Source organism: Suricata suricatta, chromosome 8, assembly GCF_006229205.1.
Source record: "Suricata suricatta isolate VVHF042 chromosome 8, meerkat_22Aug2017_6uvM2_HiC, whole genome shotgun sequence".
Classification (NCBI taxonomy): Eukaryota; Metazoa; Chordata; class Mammalia; order Carnivora; family Herpestidae; genus Suricata; species Suricata suricatta.
In genome coordinates this window covers 16308617-16326154 of record NC_043707.1, presented here as the reverse complement: position 1 = coordinate 16326154, position 17538 = coordinate 16308617, and the positions used below count along the sequence as shown (strand labels likewise).

General features: G+C 45.6%; 1 protein-coding gene across 1 annotated transcript in view; it reads right to left on the bottom strand.

The window, feature by feature from the left end:
• Positions 1 to 1023: 1023 nt before the first annotated feature.
• The window catches only part of OTOA (otoancorin), a 63586-nt gene continuing 47071 nt past the window's right edge, over positions 1024 to 17538 (bottom strand). Inside the window, exons 23-28 of the mRNA XM_029948592.1 lie at positions 16194 to 16349; positions 8787 to 8929; positions 8164 to 8300; positions 7539 to 7636; positions 4049 to 4244; positions 1024 to 1701 (exon numbers count right to left, since the gene is read on the bottom strand). Coding sequence (XP_029804452.1) covers positions 1631 to 1701; positions 4049 to 4244; positions 7539 to 7636; positions 8164 to 8300; positions 8787 to 8929; positions 16194 to 16349 — 801 coding nt within the window. The 3' untranslated portion in view covers positions 1024 to 1630. The remainder of the gene's footprint in view (positions 1702 to 4048; positions 4245 to 7538; positions 7637 to 8163; positions 8301 to 8786; positions 8930 to 16193; positions 16350 to 17538) is intronic.

Here is a 17538-nt window from a genome sequence, read left to right as displayed (position 1 = left end):
GGAAGTCAATCAAAACCAAATGATCAAAAGGGAAGGTGAGACACAAAAGCTCCACAACATTGGCAGCGTGACACCTGACTCAAAGGAAAGTTGTTTTTATTGCTGTTCCCCAGGAAAACCCAAGGCCGAGGAAAAGTGGGTCCTGAGCTCCGTCCAAGGCTGCTTGGACCCAAGCAGAACCTGCACAGACGGATTCTCACACAGCGCCCCTCTCCGGTCAGCCAGACTTGCCGCGCTATGCCGGGGGCTGGTGCTGTTGGTAACAAGATCAATGGGCTGTGATTGAGAAGCAACACGAGCTGCCATTTCCCCGCCAGGATGAGAGACGAACCAAATCAGACCCTAAGTAACACCTGCAGGGCCACACCTTCCATATGCCGGCCTTTTCATCTCCTGTAATAACTGCATGTGACATCTGAAAATACATCAGTCTCTACAACACCTACCCATGCTGCTTTTTAAAATCCACCCACCTCTTATGGAACACCAGAGATTTTTGGAAACTCAGGCAGGCTTTTCTTCTTATCTCCAGAGGAGACGTTTACTGTGGATACGCGTGACCAGGAAGAGAACATGGGGCGTGAACAGAAGTGCCCAGGATGTCTGACTTGCTCCCTAAAGGATGTCATGAGAAATGACTCTGATTGCTATTTCTGAGATGGCATAACACCTGGGAGGTGGCACAGATCACTGCTATTGCCCTTTCCTGAGCCCGAAGCCAAGAACATCCTGCAAATTTCCAGAAGTAACTCCGTCCCAGCCTCTAACAGGACTGAGCCAATGGGCTGACTTTGCTCTGTTGTGCTGTAATCACATGGGTGACTGACCTGCTCTATATATTTCCTTTTATTTCAACCCATCCCCAAAGCCCAGAGCAACTTAAAACCGGAAGAGCCACCACCTTCGTCAAAAAAACAATGTTTTAAAAGCTTGACAGATAACTCCACCGCCCTTCATTCAGCTGACTCCCAAAGAAATGCAAGGCGTCGGGAAAATGTATTTAAAAATTGATTTAACGTTGAGCCATGTTAAATGTTTTAATTTCCAGGCAATGCAATGCCCACCAAAACATCAATTAGTCCCAGCGATCAGGCAGGAATATTGGCTTCTGTTGAGGGATTCATTTATTTCAGCTCTGCTAAATATCTAAGAAGGAGAAATCCAATGTAGTCTATAGCTCTGAGGAAGAGACATTAAAGCCAGAGAAGAAGCCAGATCAGGCCCTGGATAAAATGGCACCGTTGCCAGCACCCGCCACTCCTTACATACAAGTTAATGCCCTCCCTCCAGAAAGAGATGCCAGGAACTTGTACGTAAGGTCCTCATGCCCTTCGTAGAAAACACCCTCCCCTCCCCACGGCTTCTCTGTCTCCAAGCTGGAAAGCAAGAGAGGCTGAAATGGGGTAGAAAACGTCTCTCTGCTGAGGACACAAAGCAGCCGAAGAATTTTTAAAACCATTTTTAACAATTATTCTTCCTTTCGGTGCCTTTGAAATTTCAAGGCCCTGGGGTCTCCCCATCCCAGTGGAGGCTGTGGGTTGGGGGAGGAGTCTCACAGTCTGAAGTGCTTCTGTTTCCACACACTCTGGCCCAGCTGCTTGGGCACTGAAGGGCGATGTGCACGTGACGCTCACCACACGGTCTCGGCCGTAAGAACCAGCAGAGGAGAGCTGAGCCAAAGACCCCAGGTGTCAGGGGCTCCTGAAAAGAAACAAAGGTGCACAGGAGGCCTCAGCAACCCCCCAGGGGCGGGAGGCAGATGCATCACCCCCAGCTCCCCGAGTCTCCCTCTGGCCCATTCACGTGATCCCCGGGAATGCTGTTTGTTCTTCTCTGACATGGGAATTATGAGCCCAAAACAGGGTCAATGTCATTGTGTGAATCAGCTCGTACCAGAGCTGTTTTAATCCTAAGAGTCACCTGGGGAGATGCTTAAAAATACAAATCCCAGGCTCCTCCCCCTGGAGACTGTGATTGAACAGGTCTGGGATGAGGCCCAGGAATATGTATTTAAGGATCCCTCCCAGGTGATCTTGATAATGGAGGGAGTTTAGGAAATAAGAGAGGAAGGGTCTTCCCCTCAGGAAGGGCCTGTGGGACAAATGGGAGAAGGGCAGCTAAGGTCCCACAGCGACACCGCTCTCTGACACTGTCGGTTCAAGGAAAAACTGGTCCTGCCTCTCTACAGGGGATTTGGTAACATCGGTCCAAATTACAAATGCACATACCCTCTGACCCAGCAATCCCACTTTGAAGATATGGAGATTATACTGGAGATATACTTGAACAGATGCAAACGATAAAAAGGTTATTCCCTGCAACCTTGTTTGTAAGAGTTTTAAAAAAAATAGAGAACGCTGAACATCTAGTTAAATGCAGTTATGGTGCAACAGGAAAACCAACACCTGCCCAGTCCCATGGACAGATACAGAACGGTCTCTGAGGTATATTGTTAGGTGAGATATGCAAGGGGCAGAACAAAGGGTATAACTGCCCTTTTTAAAGCACAGAGATAATCGACCAATATGCACAGGCTGACGATCTCTGGACAGACACACAAGGAGCTGGTAACAGCACTTGCCTCTGGGGAAGGGAAGGTGATGATGGGACAGGGGACAGACAGAGGGAGACATCTCACTGCATTCCTTTTCAGACCTTACCTATTTTGAAACCCGTGCATTAACTCATGTATTATATAAAACACACAAAACACAATATTTAAAAATAACTTTTAAATGTATGCACATTCTATTTCAATGAAAAAAATTAAAATAATAATAGTACATCAAAGGAGTGCAGCCTCTGGCCACTTGTGGCTGCTGAAATCGGGAATTCTCCAGTTCTCCACCCCCAAGGGAAGGCTGCGGCAGACAGAGGGAGATATTCACGTCAAGGAAAAAAACAGGCAGAGTGGAGGTCTTGAGCACCAAGTTTTCTTTGCTCTCTGGGTATTTGCTCACGCTGCTCCCCCTACCTGGGACACCGTCCATGGGGCTGAATCTATACTCTCCCGTTTGGGCTGCAATTTAGACATTACTGTCTTTGGGGAGGTTTCCTTGGGCACTCCCCGATCCCAACCCTACATCAGCTGCCTCCCCCATGCTCCCTCAGAGCCTGTGTTCCCCATCACAGCACCTGTCATACTGCCTCATGGTCTCCTGGCTGTGTAGGTTCTCCCCGCCCCCCTTGCTTGACTGACAGCCCAGTGAGCATGGAGGACACATCTGGCTTGCTCAGTGCTGTCTCCCCAGAACCCAACACCATGCTTAGTCCAGAGGCGGTGCTCACTACAGATAGGAGGGGTCACAAAGAAGTGACAGAGTGGGGGGAAAGGAAGACATGAGTAAAGAAAGGCAAGAAGAGCCACACACCCCTGACCTACCTTATCCTAGTTCAGCCCTAGTCACCACCACCTCCTTCCTTCCCTGGTCTTCCTGGATGTGAAATCATCTTGTTCATTTACAAGACAGCCTGAGCTGCCTTGCTCACCTCCATATGCCCCGCCCCTGCTGCAGGCTTGATGCATAGTAGGTGCCCTATATATGCTGGTTGAATTTACTAATCAATACTGCTCGGTAGTATCCAAAGGAACTGGTGAAATGTATTTACATTTGAGAGATTCTGATTCAGTAAGTTCTGGGTGGGGTCATACTGGCGGTTTTAAAAGTTCCCCCAGGGCACCTGCGTGGCTCAGTAGGTTTGGAGTCCGACTCCTGCCTTTGGCTCACGTCAGGGTATCACAGTGAGACTGAACCGGTTGTAGGGCTCTGCGCTGACGGCGTGGAGACTGCTTGGGATTGGAATTGGAATTCTCTCTCTCTCTGTCTCTCTCAATAAATAAACAAGCAAACAAATAAATAAACTTAAAATATTTTTAAGTTCCCCCAGGTGACTTCAAACCGCAGGCAGAGTTGAGGGTCATTTACAGACGCTTGCTAGAGACTTTGGATTTTTCTATGAGTGCAGAGTTTCGGAAGGCTGTGAGACACCCCACTTTGAACCTCCCCGCCCCAGCACAGGGAAAGGGACTAAAGGGGACCAGGCTCACCTGGAGGAGAACCGGAGGCGGCGGTCCGGGTGGGGCTGGCGCTCAGGGGCGTGTCCAGCCAGGAGCGAGTCTTGGCGCCATCTAGCGCCCGCTGGAGGCTCTGCAGCTGCAACATGCTGAGCTGCCGGCGCTGGGCTGGGGTCACCGCCGCTGCGTTCTCGGGACCCAAGGAGGCAATCTGCTCCGCGGACAGCTCCTGCAGCGGGGTGAGGGGGGGAAAGGGACAGCGCCCTCAGGGGGTCCCCGCCGCCGCGGGTTTCCCAAACCTCGGTCACCCGCCCAGGGCCCCGCACAATTTGGCCATACCCGTGTACCCTTTCTGCTCCTCTTGAGGATCTTTCCCCAAAATCGCATTGCTCTTTCACTACTAGAATACATTTTTAAAATTCCCATTTTTAAAATGGAAAATTTTAGGTGGAAATTTCCAAAAGTGGAAGACCACAGTGACTTGCCATCGGTAACCATTACCAATAAGCCCAAAGAAATGAAACATTACTGAATTCTAGCTAGATTTGTTGGCCAACAATGTCTGAACCAAGGTCTCTTTAAAAATAATAAAAAGGAGGAGGCTTTCAGTGTTGTAGAGGTGTTTAAGACGTTTTAGCTCCAAACTGAGACTTCCTCCTTGAAGTAATCAGCATTAAAGGAGAGTTGAAAACAGAGTCATGATTGTCTCACTGTGTGACTTAATGTTGTTTAATCGAGTGCAAGGTGGATTCTTCAGGTCCCCCACCTGAGAAACACTGATGTAGAGAAGAAAACACAAACCTAAAGGCTAAAGACCCGAATCTGTGTCCCTGCTCTGCCATATACTAGCTGTATGACCTTGTGCAGATTTCACAGACTCTCTGGTCTCTGGACTAGATGTGGAATGGCCCAGAGAACTCATCTCCTGTGTGGATTCTGATCCTTTGGCATGACTGCCTGCACACCTTGGGGTGGGGCCTGGGAAGGCTCAGTGGAGGAAAGGTGTGGTGGGAAATTCTCCCAAGGACACCAGGTCTTTGAGGACCCTGCAGAAGATGTTTTCTGAAGTTGCTTCTAGCTCAGAGGACTTGGTGGCTAGTTCCGGTGGGTCTGGAATGAGATGGGATGGCGGACTCTCAATTTGTAGAGGGGCTTCTACAAAAAGTCATGTTGCTTATTTCCTAAGGATGCCAGAGATTCTGGGAAAGGGGTTACACCCCCTCATCTGCTTGTCTTCTTTCCTTCAACCTCTTCTTATTTCCTAAGGAGATGCTTCCCTGGAATCATGTGGTTTCCCCTGCTTAGAACCCTTCCCTGCCCCCACTCCAGGACACAGTTCCAGCTCCTGAATGTGGCAATGGGGCCTTCACACTCTGGGCCAAGCCCACCTCTCCGGCTGCCTCCCCCCAGCACTCTTCACTGTAGGAGAAGGAGTGCCCACATTTGTAGCCCTCAGGAGAGGCAGCCCCCTTGTCCTGCCCTTCCTTCTGCACGCCACACTGTTCCTCCCTCCAACCCAGCTAACCTGCTCCGCACGGTCACCTGACCTCCTCCTCAGACACACCCAACACAGGTACTCTTGGCTTAACACCTTACATCTACCATTAACTCAGAGTCTACACTATAAACATTATCTATCTTTCCAATGGGGCTGACTTGCAACTCTCAGGCCAGACTGAATCTCTAGGCCTCCTGGGCTCTGTTTTAAAAAAATAATAATAATACATTTAAAGTGGTTGCCAACATTTAATTATCAGGAGGTTTCATATGAAAATGGTCCCTCTGGAATCTGTAAAATAAAATTTTAAAAAAGGGAGATCCGGTAATGGTGGGCCCAGATTGTCACACCGCATTGATGTGCCAGAGATGAGACACCGCTTCCCTGTTTAGACAGGGCTAAGCTTACAGAGTTCAGCTAGGGCTCCACCCAGGCCTCTGCACTCTTTCATGTAACCTTCTGAGCCTCCGCATGAACTGGGTTACACCCCAGGGACACCTGGCCTGGAGCCAACCACGGGGGGTGGTCAGTAGGGATTTCTGAAATAAATACCTGAACAAGGAAGCACAAAGTGCACCCCATACAAGTTCAGGAGAAAGTGCTGAGCAATATGCCAGCATCCGGAACCAAGCTGCCTACCCCATGCACAGCCCCCCAGAGGGGAAGCTCTATAGTCCCAAGGACTCCGATTAATTTCCCCAAAACAGCTGGGAAACTGTCTGTGCTGGGATCTGTCCTGTGTTCTGAAGTCATTCGAGGTCTGCCATCTGTCTTGAAATGAACCAGTGACGTGGCATCGCGGGAGACTGTCCAGCTTCGTTTGTGTATCTTACACGGTTGTGGTGGGCAGAATATATTACCAGTTGCCCAGCAAGCAACAGTACTGGGGCCACTCCTCATCAGAGCACGCTGACCCTCCAAACACTCCCCTAATCTTGTTCGGGGACACGAAGCAAGGACCCCTCCCTGACTACCCCCCTACTGTTGGCCCAGTGCCACCCTACCCATTTTTCCATAGCATCATCACCTGTCCTTTGAGGGTTTTTTAATCTTTTTTAAATAATTTATTGTCACATTCGCTAACATACTCCTTTGATGTTTTCTTAACACTTTTCCTTAAGCCAACTAAAATATTTTTACTTAAATTTATTTAAAAGGGAAATGTTATGGGGCAGCTGAGTGGCTCAGTGGGTTAAGCATACGATTATTGATTTCGGCTCAGGTCGTGATCTCGTGGTTCATAACTTTAAGCCCTGCATCGGGCTCTGGGCTGACAATGTGGAGCCTGCTTGGGTGGGATTCTGTCTCCCTCTCTCTCTGCCCCTCACCAGCTTGCTCTCTCTCGCCCTCTCTCAAAAATAAATAAATAACCATTAAAAATAAATGTAATAATTTTTAAAAATAAAAATAATAAGGAAATATTATATAGGTCCACAATCCCTCATTGGCAATTCTGAAATCCAAAAAAGTCTCAAAGCCAAAAGTGTTTTCCAAAGTTTAAGACAAGTTTCTTTGCCTGCAAAACCTGAACTGATAGAAGGCCATCTAGAGTCTCTATTTATTCCAATTAATGTGACATCATTGATTTCTTCGCAGAAATATTACTGCATAAGGTGCCTCCCCAAACACTGCTGGATGTGTTAAGTTACATAGTGTAGATTCACAGAGTAATCTTTTTACAATCTGGAAAATTCTGAACTCTGAAATATATCTGTCCCCAAGGGTTTTGGATTAAGAAATATGAACCTGTCATACCGTCATAAATAGAAAATCAATACCACTTGCTATGAAGGGAAGACAACCATAAAAATAAGTACAATTAAAACATAAATTAAGATTTTAAGAAAAAAGTTTTTTTGACCCAGAAAGATCACGTGACCGGTACATTGTTGGCACGCAGCTCCCTCTGCCCTTTCCGCAGAAGCCTGGTTATAAGCCTCTCGAATCCGAGGCCTGCCATCTGTTCCCCTGTGTGATGTGAAATGGGGTCAAGCTCCTATTCTCCTTGAAGAACTGAGTACCTACTTTGAATATCTCATCAGGAAGGCATTTGATTGCTGATGGCTGGAAATACGGCATCAAATCCTTGTCCAGCATTTGGAGCTCTTCCTTAGTTAATCCAGCTGGGGAGGGGAAAAAATCACAAGGGTTTAGATCTAGCCTTCGGAACTTGACTTGTCTTATTAGTGGTGCTGCCGAATGTACAGATCTGTCTGTTCTGGGCAAGCCGCATTCCTTCCCAAAGGCCCTGAAAACCACACTGGAGGATCAAGTTCCTTAATCAACTAAAAAAAAAAAAAGTGGGTCACTGTAGCCCTGATTGGTCTCCTACATGGAAATGTATGCCCAGAAGGAACTTCACTTTATGCAATTTCAGATTGTGTATGAAACTAGTTAGGAGCCAATTAAATCACATCCTAAATGGCTTTAGTGTCCACAGAACCACCAAGAGAGCATGTTTACTGGGGAGAATTGTAGACCCCGCCCTCTGCAACTTCAAGTCATGAGCCTAGGTTCCACTGTAAATTTAGAGATATTCACTACACACAGCCAAGGATTCTATTATTATTATTATTATTATTATTATTTGCTTTTGGCCCCAGGTTTAAGGTTGGAAAGGGAGAGAAAGCATGCTCAAGGTGCCTCTTACCTGCAATGGTCCCGAGCTCCTGCAAGACAGAGCCAGACCACTTGGTGGGATCTCCAAATACAACTTCTGCCTTCGTCTTAAACATGGCCAAGACATGGGTGCTGCAGAGCAGAGTTCCGATTCTGGCCAGCACCACCCTGATTAAGAGGGAAGGATATAGTGTGAGCCTGGGAGACTCTTCAGACACAACAGGTGTGCAGAAGGTAGGTAAGCTCAGGGCGCCTGAGCGGCTCAGTTAATAAGCGTCTGACTCTTGGTTTCAGCTCAGGTCATGATTTCATGGTTTGTAAGATCAAGCCCTGAGTCAGGCTCCATGCTGACAGCATGAAGCCTGCTTGGGATTCACTCTCCCTCTCTCTCTGCCCTTCCCATGCTTGCTCTCTCTCAAATAAATAACTAAACATAGAGGAGGAGGAGGAGGAGGAGGAGGAGGAGGAGGAGGAGGAGGAGGAGGGGGAGGAGGAGGTGGTAGGTAGGCTCAGTATCCAGAAAGGATCCAGCTGATTCAACTTCTTGTTTTAACCCAGAAAGGTGGCAAAGCATCAGGAAGCAGAGAACATCTTGCTCAGTGAATGAACTGGTCAGTCCATTATTTGCCATTGTGCACACTACTGTTTGGTTACCTGAATTCTGAGATTTTTATAAGTGAGATTTCAGTGATGTTCATAGCACACAGGATTGTACCGAGTCCTACTAAGTGGAAGCTCTTCAAATCTTGGATACGATAGCCTGAATCCTCCAGGAATCCTTGCAGAATGGATTTAGCCTATAAAAATAAGGAAGAATGAAAGATGAACTATCCAGAGATTAGGAAGGTCTGAAGGAATAACAAAGCTCGAGCAGTAGCCTCCAGCCCAATCCCCCACCTGGACTCCTCTGGACACACTCCCATTCAAAGCATCCCAGTCACTGCCTCCAGATTCATGTCCCTAAGGTGCTGCTTCTACTGAGTGTGTCCCCTGATCCAGGGAGGTGTCTTCTGGCAGTGAAACATTTGTATCCTTCACCAACACTAAAGGAACTGTATCCAGTGTCTGTGTCTGCTTGCTTATTTTCTTCAGTCACTCATGACCTTCAGATAGTTTGCTCACTTAAATTCTCTGGCATCGGGATCCAAACTTTTCCAGCATCTGTTTCCAGCACTTTCTCACAAACCTTGTAATATTCTGTTCCTTTGCCTTTGCTCACATCAGTCCCTCCATCTGAAATGAGCTTCTTGCATCCCCAACTGTTAAAATCCAACAAGTTTTTTATTTGGTGGCAGCAGGGGGGAGGGAGTTCAAGTTAAATGTTACCTTCTTCATGAAGTCTTCCCTGAATATCTTGACCACATTAAGTCTTCCTTTCTCTAACGTTCTATAGAAATAGGTTTGTCCTACTCTCTTCAATTCCAAAGATTAGTATATCAAATGCTTTAGTGTTGAAAACCACAGAGAGATCTCATCAGTGAGCTTTGATTCAAGGGGGCTGATGTGGATGTGTAGGGTTCCCTGAAATTCTTCCACAGTGGCCATTTATTGTTCATGACTTTTCCTGGAGAGCCACCTCTCCCACACTCTTACTTCATGTAGTTCAGCTGGAGCTGTCTGCTGAGTTCCAGAAGTGACGCTATGTCCCAGTCTTGACTATTCAAGTCATCCCTTAGCTTGGCTGCCATGATTTGTTCTAGACTGGGCATATGGTCCAGTCAAAATCAACCAGGACTTTGGCTGGAATAATAGGGATGTCCTAACTGAAATAAGGGAATACGACAGTCTTTCTCTGGACTGGATCTTGGAAAGATAAACATCTGAATCTGCTAGAATTCACCTCATGGAAGAGCTTGACTGAAGCCAACACAAAGGAAAGTAGGGTCCAAAAATGGTGAAAGATAGATTCTTTACAATAGTGTTGAAGACTCTGGATCCAGCCATACCTGAATTCTACACCTGAACTTTTCAGTTAAGGGAGCCAATAAATTCCCTTGCTTGGTCAAGCCACTTTGAGTTGGTTTTTCTGCCATTTGTAACTAAATGAACCCTGATTCATTTGATCTACCTATGTTGGACCTGAGAAACGATTCAAGCCAATCCTTTGGAGATTAGGCATATAATAAAGTCTGGATCCCTCAGTGCTCATAGGGGCAGCAGCAAAGATTACAAGAGGATAAAACTCACAAGGCAAAGAAGGGGAGGAGACCTCCAAGGACAAACATTTGAATGGGAGTGAGGGTCACGCGGATATAGTGAGTCTTCCCATCTCCTTTTCTTTTCCTTTTTTTTTTAAAGTAGGCTTCACACCCAGCCCAGTGTGGAGCTTGAACTCATGACCCTGAGATCAAGACCTGAGCGGAGATCATGAGTTGGACACTTAACCAACAGAGCCACCCAGACACCCCATCTCTTTTTAATGTCGGTTCAGCCCTATCACACAATAAGAATCATGACGGTGTTGAAAGAAAGTGTTGACAAAGATTATGAAATGGTGCACTGGGTTTCTACTTTTCATGTCTGCTACTTCCCCATTCCTCAGGTCTGTTTATTTATTTTATTTATTTTGAGGGAGACAAAGAAAGTGCGAGCTGAGGAGGGGCAGAGAGAGAGGGGGAAAGATAATCCAAAACAGGCTCCATGTTCAGTGCAGAGCCCAATTAGGGCTCGATCCCACAAAACCCTGAGATCATGACCTGAGCTGAAATCAAGAGTTGGATGCTTAACTGATTGAGCCACCCAGGCGCTCCTTCTCAAGTCTGCTTAAATGCTACCTCTCCCCTGACTCCCCTATCTCAAATAGCCTCCCTCCTTGGCTATTTCTATGAACACCTTGCCCATTTTCTTTATCAATTATCATTTATTTTTAATGTTTTTGAGAGAGAGAGAGAGAGAGAAAGAGAGAGAGAGCAAGAGAGAGAGCGAGCACACAAGCAGGGGAGGGGCAGAGAGAGAGGGAGACACAGAATCCTAAGCAGGCTCCAGGCTCTGAGCTGTCAGCGCAGAGCCCGACATGGAGCTCAAACCCACAAACCATGAGATTATGACCTAAGCCAAAGTCAGACACTTAACTGACTGAGCCACCCAAGAGCCCCATCAATTATCACAATTTTAAAACATTTGTCACTGTGCTCATGTTTTTGTCTGTGCCACCAAGTAGAATCCCCAAAGACACACAGCATATCCAGCTATTGTATCCCTGCTGCTTGGCACAATGCCTGGCACACAGTTCAGTTCAGTAAGTACTTTTTAAATGAATGAATGAATATCTGAGTGAGTGTTCTACAGAAGATGTAGGCAATACGTATCCCCTTTGAAATGGCATTGGATTGGGGTGCCTGGGTGGCTCATTTGGTTAAGTGTCCAACTTCAGCTCAGGTTATGATCTCATGGTCTGTGAGTTTGGGCCCCGCATCGGGCTCTGTGCTGATATCGGTCAGAGCCTGGAGCCTGCTTTGGATTCTGTGTCTCCTTTTCTGTGCCCCTCCATGTTTGCACTCCACTTCTCTCTCTCTGTCTCAAATATAAATTTAAAGACTTTATTTTTTTATGTTTTTTTTTAAATTTTTGAGAGACAGAGAGAGACAGTGCGAGCAGGGAAGGGTCAGAGACAGAGAGGAAGACACGAAATTGGAAGCAGGCTCCAGGCTCTGGGCTAGCTGTCAGCATAGAGCCCGATGCAGGGCTCGAACCCACGAACCGTGAGATCATGAACTGAGCCGAAGCCGGACACTTAACCGACTGAGCCACCCAGGCACTCCTAAATTTAAAAAGTTAAAAAAAAAATTTTAAATGGTATTGGATTGCTGCCTTCATGTGACAAACTGGCTTCAGGGAGATTTCCCATGTTCCTGCAAATGAGACTGATCAGGGTCCTCATGAAATTGCCCCCAGTGATTACAAAGCTCACAGGTTCTGTAGGGGAATTTTGGTAATATCACACTCAGACTGAAATGTCTCTGTCTAAATGTGAATGTTTGTCCAAAATAATAATAGCTAATATTTACTCCATGTTTGCATGTACCAGCACTGTATGCACACCATCTCATCTGGCCCTCACAACTACCCTATGAAGTATTAATATTATTCTTTTTCTCGCAGATGAGGAAACGGAGGCACAGAGAAGTAAGACAACTAAGCCAGGGCTACCCAGCTGGTAAATGAAGGTTGTAGGATGAAAACCCAGGCCGTCCGACTCCAGAGCCTGTACTTGTGGCCTATGAAGATGTCTGGGTATGAAGAGAAGATAGACATTGCAGGTAGCTCTTGAACTTTTCCCACTAAGGCTTCCCAAGTCAGGTCTCACTAGTTGACTCATAACAATATGTGCTCCTCAACGACCAGGCGTGCCCATTTTAAAATGAAAGTGCAAAACTACAATTCAAATAAAATTACTTTGAAGATGCGGTATTAAATTGTCCTCACCGCTGGAACCTGGAAAATGCAAGCTCAGCTTACAAGGTGATGAGCCAAAATATATTTACTTGAATGGACCAGTGTGTCTGTAATGATTTCCCAGGCAATTAATACTAACACTTTGAGGCAATATTAACCCTCTGAAAAATGAATAGCTCTAAGATTTCAATCTCCCTGTTCATCCTTCTGGCTTCTCTAATAGTTTTTCCCCCCTTATATTGGTTTTTAAACTGAACTCTGTTAATGTAGTTCCGCCAGGTCTGACTATTAATCTAGAAACATGCATTTAAGGGTTTGATTGGGAGCGAAAGTTGAGGAACTGACTGCAAATGATCTATGCAAATGTTAGGTTTTCATATCCTCTTCAAACATATTGATAAATCTCACTGGCATCCATGGGAATTAAAATTGGTGTGAAGGGAAAGAGATACTCTAGTCTCTGTACTGGATACATTTTTCTGTTTTCTCCCGACAGTAAGGAGAAGGATTTTAATATCTAAAGGCTGACGTGGCACTTTCCAAACCAGTCAAAACCAATCATTATGGAATGTTAGGATAGAAGGAACCTCCAATCCTGGGTTTAGACCATCTTGGAAATGAGGCAACTTTTTTTTTTTTTTGGTCTTTTTTTGAGGCAACTTTTAAACTTCCAGAGAGAGGAAGTGTGGTGGTGATGATGATGATGATGATGATGATGATGATGATGATGGCACTGGTGGCCATGACAAGGAAAACAATTACTTTTGGGCCGCCTGGGTGGCACAGTCGGTTAAGTGTCCGACTTGATTTTGGCTCAGGTCATGATCTCACAGTTCTGGAGTTCAAACCCCATGACAGTGCAGAGCCTGTTTGGGATTCTCTCTCTTCCTCTTTCTCTGCCCCTCCCTTGCTCATGCTCCATTCGCTCTTTCTCAAAAGAAATACATAAACATTTAAAAAATTACTTCTTACTGAATACCATGTGCCAGGCATTTTTCAAAATGTTTCCCATCTATTGACTGGTGTAATCCTCCTGGCTAGGGCCCCCACGCTGCCCAGCTCTGGAGTGGGGGTTATGGAACCCACGCTGGGTTCTGTTGGAATGGTACCACTCAGAACAGTGGACGTGGCAATCTTGATTCCAAAAAGCTCATGCAACTGAGGGACACGCAGTGGTTTTACCTGCCCGGCATCCATCCGCTCTTTGACAACACCATGCTTCTCCTTTGGTGAACCCCTCTATATTTGTCTCCTCTTGCTGGTGGAACAAATTTTCACAGAGTCAGTGGCTTCAAACAAACATATTCCCTTACAGTTCTGGAGGCCCTAAGTCGTAAAATGGGTCAGCAGTGCGTGTTCCTCCTGGAAACTCTAGAGAATGTATTTCCTTGCCTCTTCTAGCTTCCAGAGGGCGCCTGGAGCTGCACCCTCCCTCTTCAGAACCAGCAGCCTGAGGCCTTTAAGTCTTTCTCTGTGTCCTGTATCTGTGGCCTCCTGCCTCCTTCTCATAAGGACCCTTGTCATTACATCGGGCTCACGAGGAGAATCTTCCCACCTCAAGATCCTTAAATTAACCATTTCTGAAAAATCCCTTTTGCCACATTAAGGGAACATCGTCCAAGCTTCCAGGGATTGGGGCACAGATGTCTTCGGGGGCCTTTAGGCAGCCCCCGCATTCCCATTCCCCACTGTCGGTTCACAGGGCCATGTTGAGGTGGGCTCTGCTCCTTCACGCATGCCTGGTCAACATGCTCCAACTCCTGACCACAGTGACTGTCTGGGGTGGGCAATTCCAGTCAATTCGGGGATTTTTTCAAAAATTAATGCAAAAGGGGGCACACGGGTGGCTCAGTCAGCTAGGTGTCCACCTTCAGCTCAGTTCATGATCTCCCGGTCCCCGGGTTTGAGCCCCATGTCAGGCTTTGTGCTGACAGCTCAGAGCTCAGAGCCTGCTTCAGATTCTGTTTCCCTCTCTCTCTGCCCCTCCCTAACTCATGCTCTGTCTCTCTCTCAAAAATAAATAAACATTAAAAAAATGTTTGAAAATTAATGCAAAACAGACACTTTCATATGAGGTTGCTAATCAGATAATATGTAAACCTGGTGTTGAAAATGACCACTGAGGAAGGGCTGCCTGAGAATGAAGATACCACAGAGCCGCTAAGACTCCCCTTTCTAGAAACTCAGTGGATTAACTTCCCACCCAGTCGAAGCAATTAAATTCTGGGCACAACTTCTTCTTTAACCCATGAAGGATTAAGTGACACAGCAATCACCCTCCCGCCGTAAACAATGAGAACACTGAACAAAATACATGAAACAATTGTATTCAGACACTGGACAATGGATAACATAGGACTATAATCCTGAAAGAGGGAAAATAAATAAAGAGAGCCTGAATATCGCCCTTGCTTACTGCCCACTATCAGCCTGAAGTCCCAGGAGCAGGGAAGGGAACCCAAAAAAGCCCAGTGGTCCAGCTGAGTTGAAAATACAAGGTCAAGGAGGCTAGAGCACTGGTAATTTGTAGGGGAAAGTACTGGAGAATAAGAAACTTCGGAGAGAGAGAACACCAGAAGAGAAACTACACAGAAGAGAGAGAGGTCTTCCCCAGTCTGGCTCAGTACTGACCTATCTATACAGGCCAGGAGTGAAATCCACACAAATACCAGGAAGAGGAATCAGAAAGCAGGAGGCTGAACAATTCTCAAAGCTCATATGGAGTTAGAAAGGGAACACACATTCCCATTAGCCAGAGCAGAGAGGTCTTGAAATACATACAGCATTAGACAGAGTCCCCAGAAGAATCATGTCTGAGTAATGGGGACAAATTAACTACAGAATTAAGGTCACTCTGGACTCACCCTAATTATGCTCAAAAAGAAGCCTCAAAAGGACCAAACTGATTTGAAAGTAATTTAAACATATACTAGAACAAAGCCAAATACTCTTCAAAGGAGTACAACTAAATCAAGCACTCAGAAAGGTAAAATTCACAATGCCCATCAGCCAGTCAAAATTACGAGCCTTTCATTTAAGAAAATAAGAATATATGACCCATAACTAGGAGAAAAATTAGCCCATAGAAACAAATTCAGAAATGACTGATGATGAAAATTTAGCAGCAAAGATTTTAAACTTTTTAAAATATTTATTTTTGAGAGACAGAGAGACAGAGCACAAGTGGGGGAGGGGCAGAGAGAGAGGGAGACGTAGAATCTGGAGCAGGCTCCAGGCTCTGAGCTGACACGAGGCTCAAACCCATAAACCATGAGATCATGACCTGAGTCAAAGTTGGACACTTAACCGACTGAGCCACCCAGGTGCCCCTAGCAGCAAAGATTTTAAAGCAGTTATTATTGAGGCACCTGGGTGGCTCAGTCTGCTGAGCGTCTGACTTTGGCTCAGGTCATGATCTCACAGTTCGTGGGTTCGAGCCCCGCGTTGGGCTATTTGCTGACAGCTCAGAATCCAGAGCCTGCTTTTGGATTCCCCTCCCCTGCTCATGATCAGTCTCTCTCTGTCTCTCAAAAATAAATGTTAAAAAAAATTTAATAAAATAAAACCGTTATTATAAATACTATATGTTCAAGGATGTAAAGGAAAATATACACAAAATTAAGACAAAAAATGGGGTATTTAAAAGATGCAGCAACATCTACCTACCTGTCCTGGGGTCCATTCCGTCTGCTGGCTGAGGGAGGCCACAGTGTCAATGGAGCTGAGATCCAGCTGCTCCAGCTCACTCTCATTCAGAGCCAGAGCAATGCGCCCCAGGGAGACAATATGGTACTCTTTCCAATAAGAAGGCATGTCCCAAAACTTCAAGCCAAAAAAAAAAAAATCCAGATTAGACTGACCATTACTAATAGTATTTTAAACAAACGCAGGATATGTCTCTCTCATATATAAAGTTCTCTTATAAATCAATAAGAAAAGATGACCACATTTGTTTTTATTTAAATATATATATACACAAAAGACATGAACAGAACAACTTTATATCACAGGAATGGATTGGTCTGATTCCTTGGCATTCATTTTGAATTGGCCACATAGAGGGCCCCTGGCCAGTGGACTAAGGCTTTGTCTAAGATGACAAAGACAGCTCAGGAGAGATGGGGAAGGGTGCTCTTATCTTCCCTGTTGTAGTTTAAGGTTTTGATATTTTCTGGGTAAAGAGGCCATTTACCTTGTAAACACAAAACATTTTTGCTTTCTCTGATTTTCTGCTAATGGTGAAAAAACAGAAGCAAGGTTTTACTGATTTTCAGGGGGGGAAAAGACACGAATGAGAAATTCACAAAAGAAGAAACATGGACAAAAGTTCAGTCTTGGTCATAACTTTTTAAATTGTACATTAACACCAGTCAAAGAATACCATGTTAGCTGATCATATTGACAAGGAATAAACAGAATGATCATTTATGGTGTTGAAAAGATATGGGAGAAAGGATACCCTCAGTTGTGGATGTTGAGAATATAAATTGGTACATACTTTTTGGAGAAGATCTTGATTATATGTATCAATAGCACATGAAACGATGCTCAGCGTCACTCATCATCAGGGAAACACAAATCAAAACCACACTGAGATACCACCTCATGCCAGTCAGAGTGGCTAAAATGAACAAATCAAGAGACTAGAGATGCTGGCGAGGGTGTGGAGAGACGGGCACCCTCCTGCACTGTTGGTGGGGATGTAAACTGGTGCAGCCGCTCTGGAAAACAGTGTGGAGGTTCCTCAAAAAACTATCCATAGAACTCCCTTATGACCCAGCAATAGCACTGCTAGGGATTTACCCAAGGGATACAGAAGTGCTGATGCATAGGAGCACATGTACCCCAACGTTCATAGCAGCAAAGTCAACAATAGCCAAAACATGGAAAGAGCCTAAATGTCCATCACCTGATGAGTGGATGAAGAAGATGTGGTATATATACACAATGGAATACTACACGGCAATGAGAAAGAATGACATACGGCCATTTGTAGGAAAGGGGATGGACC